Source organism: Dama dama, chromosome 19, assembly GCF_033118175.1.
Source record: "Dama dama isolate Ldn47 chromosome 19, ASM3311817v1, whole genome shotgun sequence".
Lineage (NCBI taxonomy): Eukaryota > Metazoa > Chordata > Mammalia > Artiodactyla > Cervidae > Dama > Dama dama.
The window spans coordinates 44,855,506-44,878,307 of NC_083699.1; the positions used below are offsets into that span (position 1 = coordinate 44,855,506).

The 22,802-nt window shown below is 38.3% G+C and overlaps 1 protein-coding gene across 1 annotated transcript in view; it reads right to left on the minus strand.

The window, feature by feature from the left end:
• The window catches only part of ATP13A5 (ATPase 13A5), a 127,450-nt gene that overhangs the window by 77,380 nt on the left and 27,268 nt on the right, over window positions 1-22,802 (minus strand). Inside the window, exons 3-7 of the mRNA XM_061168024.1 lie at window positions 13,350-13,523; window positions 12,513-12,659; window positions 12,081-12,151; window positions 11,894-11,974; window positions 2,556-2,625 (exon numbers count right to left, since the gene is read on the minus strand). Coding sequence (XP_061024007.1) covers window positions 2,556-2,625; window positions 11,894-11,974; window positions 12,081-12,151; window positions 12,513-12,659; window positions 13,350-13,523 — 543 coding nt within the window. The remainder of the gene's footprint in view (window positions 1-2,555; window positions 2,626-11,893; window positions 11,975-12,080; window positions 12,152-12,512; window positions 12,660-13,349; window positions 13,524-22,802) is intronic.

Genomic DNA, 22,802 nt, shown 5'->3' on the forward strand with positions numbered 1-22,802 from the left:
GGCAGATTATAGTGTCACCTATAGTGACATCCTGTAAAGATGATGTCATTTCTTTATAGGATTTTTTTCTTTCATTTTTGCAACATACAACAATAGAATTCACTTAGAGCTCCATTAATTTCAGTAGAGACAATGTCAAGCTCATAGAATGTGATATGGTAGAAGTGAATTTATTTTAGGCATTCAGAACCATGCTCACAAATTGATCCTTATTTATTTTGAACTTTCAGAAATATTTGACCAATAACAAAATCTAATAGTTTACCTTTTTAAACAGATGTACCCACATTGGAGGAGAAATATGATTCTTTCAAGAACAAACTTCAATTTTGAACTTTGTATTGCAGGTTTCTTTTTCATGATTCACATGCTACAGATGTAGTCAAGTTGTGCAATGAAAATGAAAGATTTCACTTTTATCCAAATAATTCATTTAAAAATAATACTCTCATGTCACAGGTCTTAGCAAGATCCTCTGAGAGCGTGGACCTTCTCTTAAACAAGGAGAGGTAGTCTTACTCAGGAAAGAGAAAAGTCTTATTCAAAGTTGCAGTGAGAATTATTTGCAGGATGTATCACCAGTTCCAATCAGGTATTTTTGGTCTCTTAATGATATCTTGGACATTTTTTTGTTCCCTCAATTGTCCCCATTTTAGTCCTGCTGACTTTACTATTAATAATAATAGACAGGGCAAACCCTAGGGAGCTAGAGAAGGTCACATGACCTGCATACTTAGCTTGAATTAAAGACCCCTTCTGAGCAAGACAAAAATTTTTTTTTTCTGGTAAAGTGCTCTTTATAATTATCATGAATTAGATGAAATATTACTTAAAATTAGTGCTATTCTTTCTTACCTCTATCTTCTATAATTTTCTAATATACTAAATAAATTTCTACCTTAGTCCTAAAAATAAACTGACATCTGGTTCATAAGTTAATAGGATATAACTTAAAAGTTTCTGAAACCCTTGGCTGTATTTCATTGGTTAAGAAAGCTTGTGTTCCTTAACTTTTTTATTATTTCCATTGCAACATGCTTTTCTTACAATTATAGCTCTTCTGTCTGTTTGGCATAAAATGCTTTAATTGTAAATTATACATTTCTAGTAATACGATTTTGAGTTTGTATAAACTCAGTAGAAAATTGGTTAAATACTTCTGGTAGAAGAAACAAAACCATCCTAATTAATTTAGTTCTCTTATTCAATATTCTTTTGAAACCAAATGTAACAACATAGTTTTTCCTGTTATTTTTTCTACTAAAGACTTAATAAGTAAGTGTCAGAAAATATTAGCACTCTTTTCAAAGTAGACTAAATAGACACTTGAAAGAGTCTTTGGTAATTTGAAAATTTACTTGAATAAGAAGTTTTAAAAGCAATCTGCTTTTTAACAGTAGGATATATTGTGCTTATATGGAGGCATGGGATACAGAGGAAATCTCAGTACCTTCCGATCAATTTTTCTCTGGACCTAAGACTGTTCTAAACAAAAAAGTCTAATAAAAAATTATTTTTAAAAAATGACCATGTAAAAACCAGAATGACCATCTTTGTGGATTAGAAATAGACTGGAAAAATGTAGCACTGAGTGGGGACAGATTGATAAGTCTGTTAGGTTTTATACAAAGACAGGAGATCAATAGCTAGGAGCTCAATGCTAGGGGGAATAAGTATCCCACAGATGGCAGGAGACATAACCAGGCTTGCTAAAGATAACAGCAATAGCCCCTGAGAAAAGTCACAACCAGCCAGGGTTCACCAGCAGCAGAGGGCGGAATAGGAGAGGGAAGTTTGTGGTGCAGCTGTGACTTTGGCCAAGCACCAAGCTGACTCAGGGCCCGCATCCAACAGATCCATGATGGACAGAGCACAAACCTCCAATACAGGCTCCAGTTCTGAACTTGGGACCCATGGTGACCAGTATGACCCAAAGAAGGAAAGTGAGCACAGAGTGAGGGATAAATGGAGGAAGGAAAGTCCCACCCAAGCTGAGCTTACTAAAATAAATGATAAACTCCACAGCATACGGAGAAAATATTCTAAAACAAACAAAAACACTAAGAAAGGAAGAAGTCACTATCAAGAAAATGGATATAATAGAATGATAGAACAATACAAAAAGAGATCAAATAATGCTTTTTAAATCCTCAAAGAGATCATGAAATGATAACAATTCTTCCCCCTCCCCACTATAGCCATCATCAAAAAACTGAAGAAAACAAAGAGGAGATTATGATATGAAAATCTGTCCCTCACACTGGGAAGGAATTTTTTAAAGCAGATTTGAATTTAGAACAAGTGATTATTGAAAAGGACCAGTTAGAAATCCTGGAATAAAAAAAGGTATTTATTGAAATAATAATAAAAAAAGAAAACCTAAACAGACAGGAAAAGTAGAAACTAAAGTCAATGGGAATAACCAAAGAAATTTGCACAAAATACAGATTTTTGTCCTTGTCAAAGTATCCATGTTTTTAAGATTTCCCTGAGTGCTAGAAATGAAAAAGAAAAAAAACAGTAGTTTATTTTTAAAAACAAATGAAAACAGTTACCTGTTTAACAAGCAGCTTCCATATGGGTTGGATTTCAACCTCAATGGCATTTGGCCCGCACACTAATCTTCTGTAGGAGATTGATCATCTATTAGTGTCACACCAACATGCTTATCAATAAGTGAATACAGGCGACACTAAGCAGAAGTCCCTTCTCTACCCTCAAGGGAATTTGTGCTTTCGATTAAAAATGAATATGCCAATCTCAAAATACTACTGTATTTGTAAATGAAAGCACGTGGTGGACAAGTTGTTTTTCTGTTAAATATACCTTAAGGACAATATAACTCATGAATCAAAATGAAGTTAGAAAGGCATTTTGAGCCTTTTTTTTAAAAAAAGAATTTGATTATATTCTAAGAATAGCTAAAAAGAAACAGATATGACAATGTTCCTAGAATTCTCAGAAATTCTAGATTGCCCTTGATGTTGGAGATCATATCTGTCTTACCTTGGTATCTCTAGCACCTAGACAGGTCTTTAGTTTATGAACTCAATGAATACATGAAGGAATGAACCAATGAACTGGAAGATGGTATATGACTTTCATAGCTAACACTTTGTAAATCCACACACATGTGCATTATAATAAGAAGCCCTAAGGGAGGAATAAATTAGGAGGTTGAGATTAATATATACATACTACTATATATAAAATAAGAAATCAACAAGGACCTACTATGTAGCACAGAAAGTTCTACTCGATATTCTGTAATAACCTATCTGGGAAAAGAATCTGAAAAAGAATGAATGTATGTACATATATAACTGAATCACTTTGCTGTAGTCACCTGAAACTAACATAACATTGTAAATCAACTGTACTCCAATATAAAACAAAAGTTAAATTAAAAATAGGTTTAAAAACAAAAGAAAGAACTGATATTCTCACTTTGCCAATGGGAAGAACTATTCAATGGGGGTATTTTGACAAAGGTGCACATATCTAATATTAATCATGACAATGTAACTTTTAAGCAGAGATGACAGTGTCAGAAACTGCATTTAACCATTCGTATACATTTTCCCTGTGAGATTTTATATTATCATCATTATTATAAAGGAAACTGAAGTTCAGAGAAGCTAAGTAGCTTTCCCAGAGTCTCAGAACAGGAAAGCAGCAGAGCCAGGCTTCCCATCACGGTCTCCATGACTCCACTTTACTCTCTCCCTCAGTAAAGATGGATGTGAAAACCTGCCTGATGGACCTTTGGTCTATGACAGAGCTGAATCCAAGTTTGTCTGACTTCTAAGCCATGCTATTCCAAATGCAATCCCCTTGCAAGGGATTGCAAGGACTCAAACCAAGGTCTTCTGACTCCATGTATGAAAACACTGTGGCTCAGAGATGTTGAGAAACAGTGAGATCAAACAGCATGTACTACTGTAAGGGACTTCAGAAGTCCCTAAGTCTCACATTGAGAAAGGACCACAACTCAAGCCACTTTAGTGGTTAAAATCTTTTTCTAAAAGCCATCAAAATAACCTGCTGTTGGCAAGTATTCAGAACTTCTCAGAATCCTAAACTTGGTTTTCTTTCTCTCTCCTTGGAATGCCCTCCCCACATCCTTCATTTTGTTAAGGTCTGCTTAGCCTTTGAGAGCTAAATCTGATAATAGAGCCTGGTCATGATACAGATAGAGTAGGATAATCAAACTGTTAGTTTAGAAATCCCACTAGGGGATTATAGATAGAGAGGTAAATTTAGGGGGCTTTAGGAGACAACTGTAAGTTACTATCACTTGAGATAGCAATCCAGACATTGTAAATAAAGCAGGCTTGCTTAATAACAAAACTATACAAGTCAATGGCACCTGCATCTTGCTGGTTGAGGTAAATAAGTTAATGATCCCATATATATGGGGAAATGACATTCTAGAGTACAAGAACCTCTTTATACTGAAACCTGAGATAATTTACTATATTTTAGCATATGTTACCACTTTTCTAGGCTTCCCTCATAGCTCAGTTGGTAAAGAATCTGCCTGCAGTGCAGGAGACCTGGATTCAATTCCTGGGTTGGGAAGATCCCCTGGAGAAGGAAATGGCAACCCACTCCAGTGTTCTTGCCTGGAGAATCCCATGGATAGAGGAGCCTGGCAGGCTACAGTCCATGGGGTCACAAGAGTCGGACACGACTTAGCAACTAAACTACCACCATCACTTTTCTACTAATTTGAATAGCTCCATGATAGTCTGGGTTTGACTGTGGGGGGACAAGAAGACTCCCCCACCTGATGTGGAGAAGGAGCTGATGATGGGAGCCTGATGTCTACTTAAGGATGAGGAAGAAGGTGGTCTTCTCCCCCTCCCCACTTTCACTTTGATTATAAAAAATGTAGCCCACTAAGTTTTTAGGTAGAGTCCTCTGGCCTGCCCACTTGTATCCTTCACAAGTGTCCTATACTAATAACTCACTCTTATCTATCACTTTGCCTCTCACTGAATTCTTTCTAGGCCAAGACATAAAGAGGTTGAACTCCACCAAGCTCTGAAATGTATTTTGTGGTTTCAGGGTTAAGAAATTAGAGATTCAACAGACTTGGTTACTGCTAAACCTTTGTACTTGTTGCTCCTTCTACCTGGAACCAGTTTTCCCTACATCTTTGCATGGCTCATGCCCTCATTTCATTCAGGCCTTTGTTTAAATGGCATCTTCTTATTGGAGGTTCTTCTCCAATTCTATTTAAAATAGCTACCCTGACCACCAAATCAGATTATCTTTATCTCCTTAACTTAACTCATTTTTCTTTATAGACTGTTTGATAATCTGAAGTTATACCTTTTCTTTTACATGTTAATCGGCACGCAAACAATAGACTATCTTCCACTATTATATAAGCATCTAGAGGTCACTGGTATATTCTGAATGCCTAAAGCAGGGCCTAATTCATAGAATGCACTGAGGAATGATTTGTTAAATGAGTGAATGGATGAATGAAGTGTGAGCCTTGGTTCTCTTACTTATAAAATAGGTTGATAACACCTGCCTAATAAAATTGCTATTAGTAGCAAAAGATAAAAATAAATAAGCATTTAGCACAAGTGCCTAAAACATGTGCCATGCTCAGTCGTGTTTGACTCTTTGCTGCCCCATGGATTACAGTCTGCCTGGCTCCTCTGTCCATGGAATTATCCAGGCAAAGAATACTGGATTGGCTTGCAATTTCTTCCTCCAGGGGATCTTCCCCACCCGGGGATCAAACCTGTGTCTCTTGTATCTCCTACATTCGTGGGTAGATTCTTTACCACTGCAGCACCTGGGAAACCCACCTAGAACATGCCAAGTCCTTAATAAGTAACAACTATATTTGACATAGTCTCCATTCCCATAAGCATTAATTGAGTATTAATTAATTAATTATTAATTAAGTATTTTTCTTGTCCCCAATAACCTTTCATTTCTTAGTAACTTCTTTGAAGTGTAACATATAGTTACACATCTTTCACCTTGAATTTCCTGGGCTCTCTTTAATGGCAGAGAGGGAGTTTTCTTAGCTCTATTTTTCTGACATCTAGGGGCACAGTATCTGTCACAGAGAATGTTCCCTAAATATTGGAATTAATTAATGAGGACCTTTGTGAACCATGGCTAGAATACTGTCTCCCCTAACAAGGCTGTAAATCCAGTTCACAGAACAATAGCAGGACACAGGCTGTGGAAGTCAGTTTAGAAAGAAGCAAGCCAAGTGCCCTATGACCTTTTTCTTTGTCGGGTGAGATGGTTTCTAATGTTACCATTAAGGGAGAGGTGCCCAGCTGGTATGAGAACTGAGATCCAGTAGGTTCATACTGGCCTGTGATGATCCTTTTGGGGACATCTGGCTGCTGCTGCTGCTAAGTCGCTGCAGTTGTGTCTGACTCTGTACGACCCCACAGATGGCAGCCTACCAGGCTCCTCCGTCCCTGGGATTCTCCAGGCAAGAATATTGGAGTGGGTTGCCATTGCCTTCTCCAGTGTATGCATGCTTGCTAAGTCGCTTTAGTCGTGTCCGACTCTGTGCGACCCTATGGACAGCAGCCCACCAGGCTCCCCTGTCCATGGGATTCTCTAGGCAAGAATGCTGGAGTGGGTTGCCATTTCCTTCTCCTGGGGACATCTGGAAAATGTGAATAAAAAATATTGCCTGTCATGTCAGTAAATAAAAGATGTTGTAGACATTTGACTATCACATTGCCACAGCCATCTTGAAGTTTCATCCTGAGGGAACTCAGGATAGAAACTGGATGCCCACCATCGACAGGGCTATAGTCCATAGGGTCGCAAAGAGTCTCACACAACTGGAATGACTTAGCACACCATGCAGCAGTCAACTGCTGCAGCCACCTCCGATGGTGCACGCTGAGGAGACACAGGATGAAAAAACACAGGATATTGGCTCCAGATAGCTAATGTTCATACCAAAGCAATCATTTCATTGAGCCCGATTCTTGCATCTTCCCATACATAGAAAAGCACTACATTCTTAAACTTGAGACCTCTGGTTTTCTTCAGTTATCAGTAATCTGAAGTTCTGACTACCTGGTCTTTGTTGCAAACATTCCTATATGTCCTGGCTCCTCAACCCCCTTGCCTCTTTAAAGCAGTCTCTCAGAGTGATCTGAGAGTCCTGTCTCACTGGCTTAAAGTCCTCAGAATGTCTGCCAAATAAAACATGATTCTCAACTTTTATGTTGTATCAGACAACAACCATGTTTGAATCACAGACTGGCATTCCCCTGATGTTTCACCTTTCCACTGTCTCTTGCCAAGAAGTATTGTGTGGTTAGAGATCATGTACTCATCTCAATCTCAGCATGAACCACATAGAATTTTCAGGGATCTTGACCACTGGTTGAAAACCAGAAGAAGAAATATGAGGTTTGAGCTGGGTCACATTAGCAAAGTTCCAAGGAACAAAGGAGATGACATTCCCTGACTTTAAAAATCTGATGAGCTGGCAGGGAAAGGAAGCCCTAGAACAATTCCAGGTAGCCTCACAGAACTCAATAGTCTGAATAAAATTAAGTAGACTTGCCTAATATTCAGAACCATTCATTAGGGGAATAATTACTTTGGATGTAGAAGATCTCTCTTCAAAACAGATTGAAGGGTTTCTTAACAGGAAAGTTATGAAGGCATTTCTGCAATGGCTATGGGCTACGCTTGAAGAAGCACTGAGATTTCTTGCAACCACGAGATATTAGTAAATGTGCTAAAAGTTATTTATTTCTTAAAAACCAAGTATGAATGACTAGGAGTATTTTCTTTGGCAACGGTCTATATCTCTTTTCGATATGATTATTTGCTCATTCATTCATTTGTCAATTTATTCACCAAATAATTGTTGAGAATATGTTGTCTGCTGGGCCCTTTAGGCTCCGGATGGTGAAGACTAGGCTGAGAGTCCTCAAAGAGGCAGGAGGACCATGTCAGAATCACTGGTGAGCATTTTCAAACTCCATACGATCACTCTGCTTTCATTCTGATAAGCCATCAATAGCGTCCTTGGCAGGGAGGGAGGTCTGAGGTTTTCCGAAGAGTTAATACTAAGCCAGGGGATTCTGGCATGACCCATTTCCATGAAATTTGGAATTTTTAGGGAGCAGCTTTATTAGTGTTTGAAAAAAAGTTCCCAGGTGATTCTACTAGTTAATCCCTCACTCTCCTAATGCACCCTCTTTCTAAAGGAAAGGAGACCTGAGAAATTCACAGATGCAGAGAAATGGCATCCAATTGCTGGCATTTGGGTATGTTGTAGAGTATGACAGGTATGTTAGTCTTTGACCCCTCCCATTTTAAAATAATAATAAAAGCAAGATTAGTATGGTTTGAGAAATTGCTTTCAGGGGAAAAATTTCCCTACGTTAGCAGTGCAGAGCCTGCTTCTATACTTTATAATTTATACATTTTGCAAATGACAAAAGCCATTTTATTTTTTCTCTTTAGTCTTCATCTGTGACGTGTTCCTTTCTTTCATTTCCTAAAGCACGTTTCCAGATAACCTCAGAGAAAGTCAAGTTCTTGCAGTTTCATGCCCTGTATGGGAGCTAATTGAGGTGCTGCTCATCAGCTTTTGTGGGGACGTGCACAGAGCATTCCCAGGCGTGAAGATCCAGAACACAGAGGACCAAGAGGGCATCTAAATGGAGGTGGGGGTGGAGAAATCCCGGGACTATCTCACCAGGGAGACTCAGGTCTTAGGCTTACTTGTGCTTTCATAATGTTTTGCTCTGAAACAAAGCATTGGAGTTAAGTGATTTTATACTTTCAGTGGACCCAGAGCCATAGAAACGTAGGTTATATTTTTAAGTATGTTATTGACTTCTAATCTCATACTAAGATTTGAGACAATCTTATCAGCTTCCAGAACAATGAGTGAAGCCTGTCTCCTCCACTCTGATCAATTCTTCCTTGTTCTTTTTCAAAGAACTGATCTGTTGGACAAGCGTCTACACTTGGTTGTATTTCTAAAGATGGAGATTTCCAAAAGGATAAAGGTCATGGTATACAGATGTGATTTCTTTTCTGACTTTGGCTTCCCACAAGACCTGAGGAGTAAAAGGGTAGGATTTCATAGCAGCCCCGATCTCTCTCTCCCCTGCCTTCCCCTTGCTTATTTTTTTTTTCCTCTCTATTCTCTGGGAAAAGCTTCTATCAGCTTGGAGCTTAGCATTGAAGGCAAACCCATCCTCTTTTGCTGCTGTCCACTCAGATTTTTTTCCTCTGGTACTAACAAGCATGCCTTTTTTCTCAGTGGTGTAACAAGTGTTGAGAATTAAGTTTGATCCTACAGAATCACCAAGCCAATTGTGAGTACCACTCCACAGCCCCACATTCAGTGATGTCACACTGGAATAAGCAATGGTTGGAGTATCCCTATTACAGAAATTGGTAAACCCTAGCCATCAAAGCTTTTTTTTTCTTTTTCCCCCTTCAAGAGTTCTGGGATACCAATAAGGTGATTGGTCTGGAGCTAACCCCCAGTTATGAGGTACCTGGATCTCTTCTGTCAGAAAGTTCTTATGTTTTCAGGAGGCTAAACAGAGGAGGCAGGGACAGGGAGGGCTGAGTGAGGAGATGAAGTGTTACTCAACTGAAAAAAAACTGTTCTAATAGGAAGACAGCTTGGATGAATGGGGGATGAGGTAGGTGTGTTTTTTCACAGGGCCCTGTGTCCATGAGGTAAGAGAATTACTCCAACTGTCTGTAGACCTGTCTAGGACAGTCACTAAGATGGCAAGTTGTGTTCAGTTCATGGATGAGTGAAGGTGAAAGCAGGGAACCTTCTGGAATAATTTTCCTGCTTTCCTCTTGATGGCTTCCCTGGTGGCTCAGAGGGTAAAGGATCCACCTATTGTGCAGGAGACCCAGTTTCAATCCTCTTGATACCCTCTGACAGTTTCTCTCCAGGGTAAATGTGTCACTCCTGATGTCTTCGTTTGCTTTTTGCTACTGAAAAGTGAGAACTATGTTCATCTTTGCATTTTCTCTCTTTGCCTGGCTGCTAGGAAGACTGAAAGGGGAAGCTGTATTTTTTTATGACTTTTCATGATCAGAAACTTTTGTGTATCCCTCTTTATTTATTTCTTATATTGGGTCCTTGCTTTTCATGCAAGCAAGCTCAAATTCATTGAGGAGACTCTTAAGCTATCACTCAACCAACCAATCCATCATATTTCATTTTTGGAAAAAGTGTTTAGTCTTACATTAAAAAAAATAAAAGGGAAAATTTATGGATGGGTGAGGAATGTTCCATATTTTACTTTCTCTCTTTACTCTCCAAATGGAAAAACTCACAAAATAAAATATGACTATATATTTCTAAGTAGATTATCTCCTCTATTCTTCATATTTGGGAAACTATATACTTTATCTTGCTTATTAGATTGTCAAGTTCTTTATTGTGTGGACCAAATTTAAATTTAATTATGTATGATGTTTATTAAAGCTTGGCACCTGATAAATAAATAAACATGACATAGCTACATGGATGGAAAATCTGGGGAAATGGTTTCTTAGGCAGAGTATATCTATATTCATCAACTACATTTCCTAAATAGATCAATCCTTTAAATGTTTTGTGCTTAGTGCTAGGAAAGCAGTGTGTTTTTAATGACTTTGAAAACTTTTTGTACTTCAGTATTTAAGCATTGTATCTGAAATCTTATATAATGATACCCTGTTTCTAAGGCATTTTGGAATATTGTCAGAATCTAGATGCCCAGTTCCTTTTTCATAGTGTTCAAACAGAGGGAAAACTTGAAAACAATAATAGATCAATAACTCACAGGCTTGGTGTGAATACAGATCATGGAGATGCTTGCTAAAAATCCTGTTTTTCTCTCACAACCACCCTAGCTTCTACTTACTAAATCAGAATTATGGAGAAGAACCCAAGAACCTGTATTTTAAGGACTGAATTGCACCTTCATTTGAGAATTTGTGTTTCTGACCAAGTATGAGGAAGATCAGGCAAATCCTTCTTTTTATCTCTAAAACTGGGCAAGAAATATAGGGGATTATTAAGATTCTTGGGAAATTTTGCAATGGTTTACTTTCAAAGTCACCAGAATTCACCATTTTAAATTACAGATGAGTGAAGCAGGGACTCTAGGTCACTGTGAGTTAATGAGAAGCCTAAGCATTTCCTGTGCTACTATTATCCTATCATTTCCTAACCTATGTGCCTTTATAGATCTCATCCTCAAAACTGTACCTCTATTCTTTGTCTCTCTTTCTGACTGGTGGGAAATGTCTCTTGGACCATGACTAAGTCTTATTTATCCTTAGATCCCTAGTGCCTTGCAAAATGCTTGGCATATTAGAGGAGTTTAGTTCACAGATCAATGAATGCATTTATTTATTCATTCCTTCCACACAAGTCTATTGAATTTCTACCATGAATCAGGCACTGTTCTAGATTCTGTAAATAATAGTGGTGAATGACATAATTAACTGAGCAAACAAAATCCTCATCTCCAGGGCCAGTTCTCCTAGTAAAATGCAATCATTATATTGTCTTTCTGTCTCTCAGAAGACCTGGAGGCTTAAGAAGCTGATGTTTATGAAATGACTCAAGTTTTTTTTTGAGGAAAGAAAAGAGACAACACAGAGAATGCTGTTCTATAATCCTGAGAGAAAAGATCAAATCTTATTTGATTGCATTGTTCTTTGAGTCTTCCCTTTTTAATAAGTGTGCCTACGATGAGAATAATTTAGAACACTCTGATGCCAGTAAATGAACTGGGATTATGTGAAGTTGATGTAGCCTTATACCAACAATTCACTCATCCTAAGCCATGCAACATTTGCATTTATGCTAGCAAAATTTTCTCTGGAGTACCCCAAACCCTACCTGATCTCTTGTTCTTCAGTGGTAAGACCCAGTCCAAATGTGTGATGGATGTCATAGCAGCTGTTGCTATCTTCCAGCAACCTAGGATGTGGTCAGGACAGGAACCGTACTTCAGTTCATGGTACTCAACAAATCAGTGTTCTTCCGTTATATTCTGATGCGTGGTGAGGACAAAAATCAGACTTACCCAACCTTCTGAAACTTCTTCTCCGAGTTGTTCCAAACATACCTGATTTTCTGCACTTGGATACATCGCAACTGCAAGTACAAATGAGATAGAACAGAAAAGTGAAAAGAAAGTAAAACCACTCAGTTGTGTCTGTTTGTGACCTTCCCAACCCAGGGATCAAACCCAGGTCTTCCACATTGCAGGTGGATTCTTTATCAACTGAGCTACCAGGTATACCCTGATAGAATAGATGTCATTCACAAAGTAAAGCCCATCAAGGAAGATGAGGGTTGGTTAGTCCAGGTCCTCAAACAGCTCTCACTTTTCTTGACATAGAGCTATAATTTTCAGCCCAGCGGTGTGTTTTCAGAACTTTCATCCAATAAATACATTATACTCTTGCAAAGAAAACATGCTGTAACATTGTACTGTTAAAGTCAAATCACTTACTTTTAATTCTGGCTTCAATACAGCTTTGTTTATGACTGAGTGGCAGTCAGCCACCAGGGGTTCTTCTGAGTTCTTGTTTATAGGAATCTTAAGTGTGGATAAGTAGAGGCAGATTACCTTCTTCCTTATATATCTTTGAAATTCATCCTAGATAAGACAATTCAGCCCGTGAAATTCTGAAGTGTTATTCCATAAAGCAGTCAGTCAACCAAATACCTGCCAAGTCCTAGATCAGTGGTTGCCAAAGTTTGGGCTACTGATAAAAGCATCTGCATCACCTTGGAACTTGCTAGACATGTAGGGTCTTAGTCTCACCCCAAACCTGCTGGGTCAGATATTATTGGGAGGCTAACAGTCTGTGTTTTAAAGAGTCCTCCAGGTAATTCTGATTTGCACTAAAATTTGAGAACCTCTGTGCTAGGGAAAAAAGAGAAAGATACACTTTGCAAGAAAGTTCATATCCAGGAAATAGTCTCCAGCTATCCTAAAATGACATCTAGGTGTTTAAAATGTATAATATCCCTCAAAACACATGTTTTTGAAAAACTGAACAGTAATTCCCTTGTATATGTTTAAGAGTTATAACACTGGCAGCCAATGCTCATGCTATGGCTAAGAGCACTTACAATTAGCCTGACGTGGCAGAAATTTCTACAGGCAGATGTGGAGGAAATGTCCTACATTCCTGGGTCAAAATAAGATGTAGCAAATAGATGGCAAGGACAGTTTTGCCATATTGTATCTGGGGGCAGGGAAGCCCTTAAATCAAGGAGGATCTGCTCTGGAATGCTGATCATCACAGGTTATGTACTAGATGCAACACAGAAGGGAACGCACCGTCGTCCTTAGCAAAACAGTGTCTGCTTCTTGCAAGGAGCATGGGATACAATAGGCCCATACCCTCCACTGGGGCTTCCAGTAGAATAACAGGGTAAGGACCCCACAGGTCAGCACGGATGTCACAAGGAAGAGAACTCTGCGTAGCTTCTGGGTCTGGTAACCAAACACCTCCTGGAGAGTAAATAAAAGATCACTATTTTTTTCCCCACACAAACACACATTTTGTTCCAGGACACACAATCTTTAGGTGCAGCTTGGGTTGGGAAAGGAATCTAGTTTTGGTTGGTGGGATCAGATCCATTGCTTACAGCTGTCAGCTGATACAATTAAAAAAAAAAGAAAAAGAAGGAAGGATTCATTTTGCTATCCTGGCACATGGAACTAAAATGTTAGGAGCAAGGAACAGGCAGACTTATTTGGTTCTAAATATTCATGAGTCACCTCAGATTTATTAATATAAAATACCTATGTTTTAGATCAGATTTACTTCCTTTAGATAAAAGGCTTTTAACAATTATTAATATGAACTTATTGGAGGAAGATGATAAATTATGACCAATAGGATTCATATCTTGCTTAAGGAATGAAAGTGTGCATAAATGTACTGCTTTGTAAAACAGTAGGGTGATATAAATTAAGAGATTATTTGTACACGTGAAAGATTTTCAACAGACACCTTATAGGTATTTATCCTGAGAGTAACATGCTGAAATATTTCTGTTTTTAATAATTGATTAGTTAACACTTGTCATGAATTGAGTGAAGACTTGAGATGTAGTTTTCAGTTCAGTTCAGTCACTCAGTCTTGTCCGACTCTTTGTGACCCCCATGAACCACAACATGCCAGGCCTCCCTGTCCATCACCAACTCCCGGAGTTCACCCAAACCCATGTCCATTGAGTCGGTGATGCCATCCAACCACCTCATCATCTGTCGTCTCCTTCTCCTGCCCTCAATCTTTCCCAGCACCAGGGTCTTTTCAAATGAGTCAGCTCTTCGTATCAGGTGGCCAGAGTGTTGGAGTTTCAGCTTCAACATCAGTCCTTCCAATGAACACCCAGGACTGATCTCCTTTAGGATGGACTGGTTGGATCTCCTTGCAGTCCAAGGGACTCTTAAGAGTCTTCTCTAACACCACAGTTCAAAAGCATCAATTCTTTGGCGCTCAGCTTTCTGTATAGTCCAACTGTCACATCCATACATGACTACTGGAGAAACCGTAGCCTTGACTAGACTAGATGTAGTTTTAGGGGAAGACAAATAGCCAAAAACAATAGATTTTCTTAATTAAAGCTAATTTCTAGTTTCCACCTCCTATCATGAAATTTCACAGTATTGTTTTCTAAATTTCAAAAAACTAGATAGAATCATAGGAGTCCCAGAAGAAGAAGACAAAAAAAAAAAGGCCATGAGAAAATACTCGAGGAGATAATAGCTGAAAACTTCCCTAAAATGGGGAAGGAAATACTCACACAGGTCCAAGAAACACAGAGAGTCCCAAACAGGATAAACTCAAAAAACCAGATAGTGTATTTAGAAAACCCACAGGGCTCCTGATTATGAGTGGCATCGTTACTCTACCATTATTTTACTTTCTGCTGTTATTGTGTGTGTGGGTGTGTTTTCTATGACTGAAATTCGGGGTCCAGATCATAGGAGTGTAATATCAAAAAAATAGGTTTTTCTACAGCACTTTCAGTGATGGAATCTCCTGAATTTTATGCCAGTTTATTTTTTAAAGTTTATTTATTTTTGACTGTGCTGAGTCTTTATTGCTGCATGTGGGCTTTCTCTAGTTGTGGTGCATGGACTTCTCTTGTGGAGCACAGCCTCTAGGACACGTGTGCTTTGGTAGATGTGTCTGCAGGCTTAGTTGCCCTGTAGTACGTAGAATCTTCCCTGACCAGGGATTGAACCCCTACGTTGACAGATTCTTAACTGCTGGACCACCAGAGAAGTCCTTACGACAATTTGAAAGTGAAAGTGAAGTCGTTCAGTCGTGTCCAACTCTTTGCGACCCCATGGACTGTAGCCAACCAGGCTCCTCGTCCATGGGATTTTCCAGGCAAGAATACTGAAGTGGGTTGCCATTTCCTTCTCCAGGAGATCTTCCCAATCGAGGGATTGAACCCGGGTCTCCTGCATTGTAGGCAGATGCTTTACCATCTGAGCCATCATGCTTATAATAAATCTTTTGGCTTAATTCTTTGGGAAAGTTTTCATCTTCAAAATAATCATTTTAATTAATATTTTCTAATAAAGACCTCTGGTAGATCAAGGTTTCAATACAAGTTGATGAAAGTAACCCTTAAACATATTGAAAAGGTCACAGGCTTAAGAGGCAAAGACATAAGTTAGAGTCACCACTCTGTTGGCTTCCAACTATGTAAACTTAAGTAAATCATTTCATTTCTAGGGAATTCCAATTTACTCTTCTACAAAAGCAGTTAGAAATATGTACCTTACAGGGCTCTTGGACTCAAATGAGATAATGTCACTTTACGTGTTCTGCAAAGTAATTACAAGGTTAAGAGTTTCTTTCCACTACTCCTGAATAGGATCACCTACTTGGGGAAAAATTATCCATTAAGTTTCGTGATGCAGCTATTTGGAAATTATTCATGATAAGCTTTACATGTATCTTAGAAACACATGTTCACTCTGCTTTAAGCATATTTTCAGTTAGAGCTCCTTTGTCTCTCTCCTATCTTTCCTTTGATTCTGTAAACCTGCTTTGGTTTTATTTGTCAGTTACACTAGGTTTATTAGACTCAAATAAAGAGTATATGCCAGTGCATATATTATGTCCTAAATATGCATTCTTTTACATTTTAAAAAATGGAATAGCTTTAGCTTTAATTTTTTAAAATTTATTATTTTTAGTTTAGGCTGTACTGAGTCTTCGTTGCTGCAAGTGACTTTCTCTAGTTGCAGAGAGCCAGGGCTCCTCTTTAGTTTCAGAGTGCAGGCTTCCCTCTGCATGAGCCTCTCTTATTGCAAGGCACAGGCTGGGGTGTGTGGGCTTCAGTAGTTGTGGCACATGGGCTTAGTTGCCCCAGAGCACGTGGGATCTTCTCAAACCAGGGACTGACCTACTGTCCCCTGCATCGCAAGATGGGTTCTCAACCACTGGACCCCCAGGGAAGCCCAGTATTCATTCTTTTTTTTTTTTTTTCTTTTTTTCTTTTTTTTTTCCCCATCCCGACCCCCCCTCCCACCTCCCTCTCCACCCGATTCCTCTGGGTCTTCCCAGTGCACCAGGCCCGAGCACTTGTCTCATGCATCCCACCTGGGCTGGTGATCTGTTTCACTATAGATAATATAAATGCTGTGAAGATGCTCTTTTAAAAAGAAAAGTGAATTTTAGTGACTTTGAATACTTCTCTGTAAAACCCTCTTCTAATGGGATTGAATAATTTATGCATCTTTAATATTGGAGAGGGAAGTTATTCCTCGAAGACTGGCATTTCATAACCACTTTGCCATGGCTGATTGACCTCTCCACTCACAAGGCTCCGTCTCCACCAGGCACACGACCCCATGGTTGCTTAGCTCCAGTCCTGGGCATGTAAGAGGTGGCTTGTGTGGACACAGTCACATACACAATATTAATTCTAGTGTTAGAAAGAAACACATACCTTAAGATAAAGAAAGAAAAGTGAAATGTAGAGCAAAGATAGAAATTGTGTTTCACTAAAAGCAAATTTTCAGATGGTAAAGAATCCGCCTGAAATGTGGGAGATCCGTGTTCGATCCCTGAGTTGGGAAGATCCCCTGGAGGAAGACACGGCAACCCACTTCATTATTCTTGCCTGGAGACACCAATGGACAGGGGAACCTGGCGGGCTGCAGTCCATGGGGTCGCAAAGAGTCGGACATCACTGAACAACTAAACACACAAAAGCAAATCAAGCTACAGCCCTACTGTGCTAAGTCTGAAGGTGTTTCTTTGTTTTTAAAGCTTTTTTTTTTTTTTTTTTGATGTGGTTCATTTTTAAAGTCTTTATTGAATTTGTTACAGTATTGCTTCTGTTTTATGCTTTGTTTTTTTTTTTCTTCTTGGCCATGAGGCATGTGGGATCCTACCTCCCTGACCAGGAATCAGACCCACATGCCCCGCATTGCAAGGCTACATCTTGACCCCTGGGCTGCCAGGGAGGTCCCAGTCTGCAGGTGCTTAAGTTCATTTATTTTGAAATTGAAGTGCCTGAAATGTCTCCTAAGAGACTGGACTTCCCTGGGCATCCATAACTATATGTCTGTATCTTCAGACAAAACTGCAGCATTTGACCCAGTGGTTCATCATTTATTTTCTGTTTTCTTTAAACTTTCAATTATACCAACTCATCATTTGGCTCCAGGTGCCGGGTCATTGATCAGCCGATGTGCTAGCTTCCTTTAACTCTAGTAGCCTTCTCTGGTTCAGTCCATTATGAACAGGGAGACAGGTTTGTTTGCATAATATTAGATTTGGCTGTTGTTGGTGGGACAGCGCCCTATGAGGGGAGGTGTCTCATGGTGGGCCTTCTGAACTCATTGGTACAGGCATGTCCTGGTCTTCTGATGAAGGTATAATTTTTCCATAAATCATGTTCCCCTCAATATATAGCTATTCATAACAGAACTTAAAGGGCTTCCCAGGTGACTCAGTGGCAAAGAATCCACCTGCCATTGCGAGACTCGGGAGATGTGGTTTACAAAGTTATTTACAGGGTCTATTTCCAAAGCCCAAGAGTACACAAAATAGAAGCAGAATAGTTTGGAATTTTAGTCCAGCTTTTAGCTGAAATGAGCACATTTGTAGACAACATAACTTTTTTCTGTTTACTTACATCCAGCAATGGCATTGGTCATCATAATTCTGGTTTTACATCAGGTCTTTTCTATACAACAATTTTTTTATTAAAAAAGTAACTCACAATGCTATCAAGACTTCAATGAAATCACCACAGCTACATACTTCCAATAACCTTATACATTGAGTAATTCTTAGAGAAAGCAAGGTGATAAATTGTATTAAGAATTATAAAGATGTTTCTATCCCTTGAATCAGTAATTCCACACTCAAAAGTATACCGTAAGGAAATAATACAGAAAGTGATGTATATAAAGATTTCAGCACAGCATTATCTGTAATAGCAAAATTATTAGAAGGAATAAATGATAGCTAACAGTTCGATAAGATGTGAGTCAAAACAATGGGCTATTGTGGAGCCATTTAAAACAAAATGTATGAACTCAATGTAGGAGTATGGGCACGATATGCTGCTGCTGCTGCTGCATCTCTTCAGTCGTGTGCAACTCTATGCGACCTCATAGATGGCAGCCCACCAGGCTCCCCCATCCCTGGGATTCTCTAGGCAAGAACACTGGAGTGGGTTGCCATTTCCTTCTCCAATGCATGAAAGTGAGAAGTGAAAGTGAAGTTGCTCGGTCATGTCCAACTCTTAGCGACCCCATGGACTGCAGCCCACCAGGCTCCTCCGTCCATGGGATTTTCCAGGCAAGAATACTGGAGTGGGGTGCCATTGCCTTTTCCGGGGCATGATATGATATAGATATAATGTTAAGTGAAGAAAAGAACAGATAAAATAGAGGGACAACAAATAGCAACATGATGAACTTTAACCTAACTATATCAGTAATTACATTAAATGCAAAAGGTCTTAATTCTATGATTGAAAGCAAAGATGATCAGGCTAGACAATAAAAGATTTAGTATATGCTGTTTAAAAGAGACACACTTTAAATGTAAAGAAGCAGATAGATTAAAAGGATAAACAAGGGGAAAACATAGCATACAAACACTAAGGAAAGAGAATCAGGAAAGCTATATTAATGGCAGACAAAATAGACTCTTAAAAAAAAAGAAGAGAAAAAGGACAAAGATTCATTCAACAAAGAGACATAACAATCTTAAATTTTTGAGCATCTATAAACACAGTTTCAAAACTTGTAAAGCATACTTGATAGAACTTAAATTTACCCTCATTATTGGAGATTTTAAAACATAAAGAAAGAAATAATAAAGATAGGAGGAGAAATGAATAAGATAGAAAGCAGACATACAATAGACAAAATCAATATTGCCAGATTTGTACTTAGAGGGGTTAATAACTCAAATCCGAATATTTTATGGTTTTTAAAGAAAAGGAATGTGTAACTAAAAGCCCTAATACCAAAAAAAAAAGATCTTCAAATCCCAGATGGCTTGTGAATCCTTCCAAATATTTGAGGTAGAAATAATATAGTCTTTCACAAACTCTGTCATAAATAGAGGAGGTAGGAATGCTTCCAACTCATTTTATGAGGCTGGCATATTCAGATACCAAGATCAGATAGGTATGTAATAAGAAAGAAAAATTATAGGCTAGGATTTATAAGAAACATGGATGAAATTATCCTGAAATACCTTTTCTAAATCAGTGAAATACTTAAAAAGTGATGTGTCATTATCAAATGCAGTTTATTCTAGGATTACAAGAACTTGAAAATCAATGTATTTTGGTAAATTAACTTGAGGAGGAAAATGATAATCAGATACAGAGAAATTTTCATAAAATTTAATATCAATACATTAAAAAAGAAAGAAACCTCTCAGCAACCTAGCAACAGATAAGAACACCTTTCAGCTAATATCATGCTTAATGATAAAATATTACTGCTCTTGAAGTGACAAGCAAAATAAGGTTACCAGCAATCACCACTAGTATACAATATAGTACTGGAAATCTTAACCATTGCATAAGACAAGAAAATGAAATAATGTTTATATTAATTAGAAAATGAAAAGTACTAATACGATATTATATACTTGAAAGTTGCTAAGAGCGGAAGTCTTAAATGTTCTCACCACGAAAGAGAAGTGATAATTATGTGAGATGATGGAGGTGTTAGCTAATATTATCGTGATAATCATTTCACAGTATTTAAGTATATCTAATCAACATGTTGCATACTTTAAACTTAAAAATTTTTATATGCCAATTATATCTCAATACCTTTGGAAAAAAGAAGTAAAACTCTATGAGTAGATAATGTGATTACAGTCATAAAGAAATTCAAAAGAATGCAGTTATCAGAGTTAGTGAGTGAACTTATCAAGGTTTTTGGATACTGTGTCAATATAGAAAAACCAATTGTATTTAAATATACTAGTAACAAACAACTTGAGAGTAAAGTTAAATATCATTTGTAGTACTATCAAGGGGAAAAAATCAATTATCTTGTAATAGTTCTATCAAAATTGTGCAGGACCTCTGAATTGAAAATTACACATTATTACTGAGAGCAAAGATACAAATAGAGAGGTTTATTAAGTTTGAGGACTAACCATTAGCAATCCCATTTAACTAATTGATGATTAAATTCATGGAACTGTACAGTGAAGATCAGTGTACTCTTTGACATCACTTATGTATATATGTCGATAAAAAATAAAACAAAAGTGGAGTTTGTTATTAGATGTCCAAGCAGGTGGAAGTTACTTTACTTACTTTAGTGTGATTGAATTGAGAAAGAGAGAATGACAGCAAAATTTGGGAAGTGAATGATAAAAGAAAACGACCATAGAAAGGATTTCTATGGGAAGTAGGAAGTTTGGTGACCCAGGAAGACAGTAGCTGTCTTGAGCTGTGGATGACTGGAAAGTGCCAAGATACATAGGAGCAGAGTTAAAAATCACATCTCTAATAACCAAGATAAATTTCTGTGAAAGACATTGCTTATAGCTGGAAACAGCTCAGTATTAAAATATCAACAGCTTTCTCCCTGATCTGTTAAAAAAAATCAGTTAAAAAAAAAAAAAAAAAAAAAGATAATAGATAGACAGAAATAAAAGACCTTGCAAATGTCAGAGTAACTTTCAGAACTGTGTAGCTCCTTGAGCAAAGATGAACAGAAGGAATGTTTTTGCTTCGTTGATAAACTGGCCTCATAAATCTTAATAAAATTCCTTTCTAACCTTTCTCAGTTTTCCTAGATATGTGACTAGATATGGAACTTGAGGTCTCAGCTAAAAGAATCACTACTTTATTTGGCACTCTTTCAATCTAGTCTCAATTGTCTTGTCAATGCTTGTGTGATTTGAGTTTATCATATTTTCATTTTAACCAATTAATCTCAACTATAATTTGATTGTTCTAAATGATTATTCTTTGATACAGTAGGATTCACTCAGATTTCTCCTAAATACTGATTCAGTTCTAGTAAAACCCACTAAGAAATGCAGGATAGATGAGAGAGCCAGGAATATCACGTGAGCCAGAATCGGAAGACAAGTAGAATGTAGAGGTTTTGTAAATGCAAAGGTACCACGAACAGGGGTGAGATCAAAATCTCAAGCTCCTTTCAGTGAAGTGAGCTTTGCCACCTGTTAGCTATGTGACCTCAGGACTCAACCTCTCGAAGTCTCAATTTCCATCTCTGTACTTAGGGGATATTAATAACACACACCTGGACAAATAGTTGTGAAGGTTAAACAAGAAGTATAAGGTGCTGAGCACAAAGGAAGTGCTCAGTCAATGTTAGCAGTGGTTTGATAATAGGCTCCTAGTGGCTCAGACAGTCAGGAATCTGCCTGTAACGCATAAGACCTGGGTTTGATCCCTGGGTCAGGAAGATCCCCTGCAGAAGGAAATGGCAACCCATTCCAGTATTCTTGCCTGGAGAATTCCACGAAGAGAGCAACCTGGTGGCCTACAGTCCATGAGGTCGCAAAGAGTCAGACACGGCTGAGCAATTAACACTCCCACTTTTCAGTCAAAGGAGGGAAAGAGGTGACTCAGTTTCGAGTTGCAATATAAACTGAGTGAAGGTTGGCAATGGAAACAGGCTGTACTCCATTGGCTGAGGACCCCACACCTGCCACTTATTACTGGAGTTGAATAGCACAGAGGTTGTGCCCATCTTTGAATAAACATGAATTGTAGTTTCTCGAAGCAGCACTGTTCCCTCATTTCTTTGTTTCCCAACAGAATTCTGTGCTCCAAATACTAGGAGAGGTGGCACAGCCTTAATAGTCTTTTCCTAGACCCTGAGTACAGAGTAGACAGCCTTGGTGCTGACTAGGAGTAACTGAAATATGCATGTGCCTTTTGACGGAGGTTGTTCTGTAAGGTCACAATTCAGAGCCTTATCCAAGTCTGTCAGCAGAGCCTCTGTTCTTTACAGCCTACTCTGCTACCTTCTAGAAGCCCTCATTCCTATTTCTTGCTCCATCACATGCCAGTTAATGTGATCTGGGTAAATGATTTAATTCTCTGAACTTTAGATTCCTTTCGTGAAAAATGTGGCTGGTTGTAAAACAATGGAAGTTGTCTGACATCACAGTTAAAAGCTGGAGATAGGGCATAAGAAAACCAAGTTCAAATCATGTCTCTACCACTTAAGCACTTAACCCTTGGGAAATCCACATGATTTCAGATGATTCAATTTCCTCCTTCATAAATA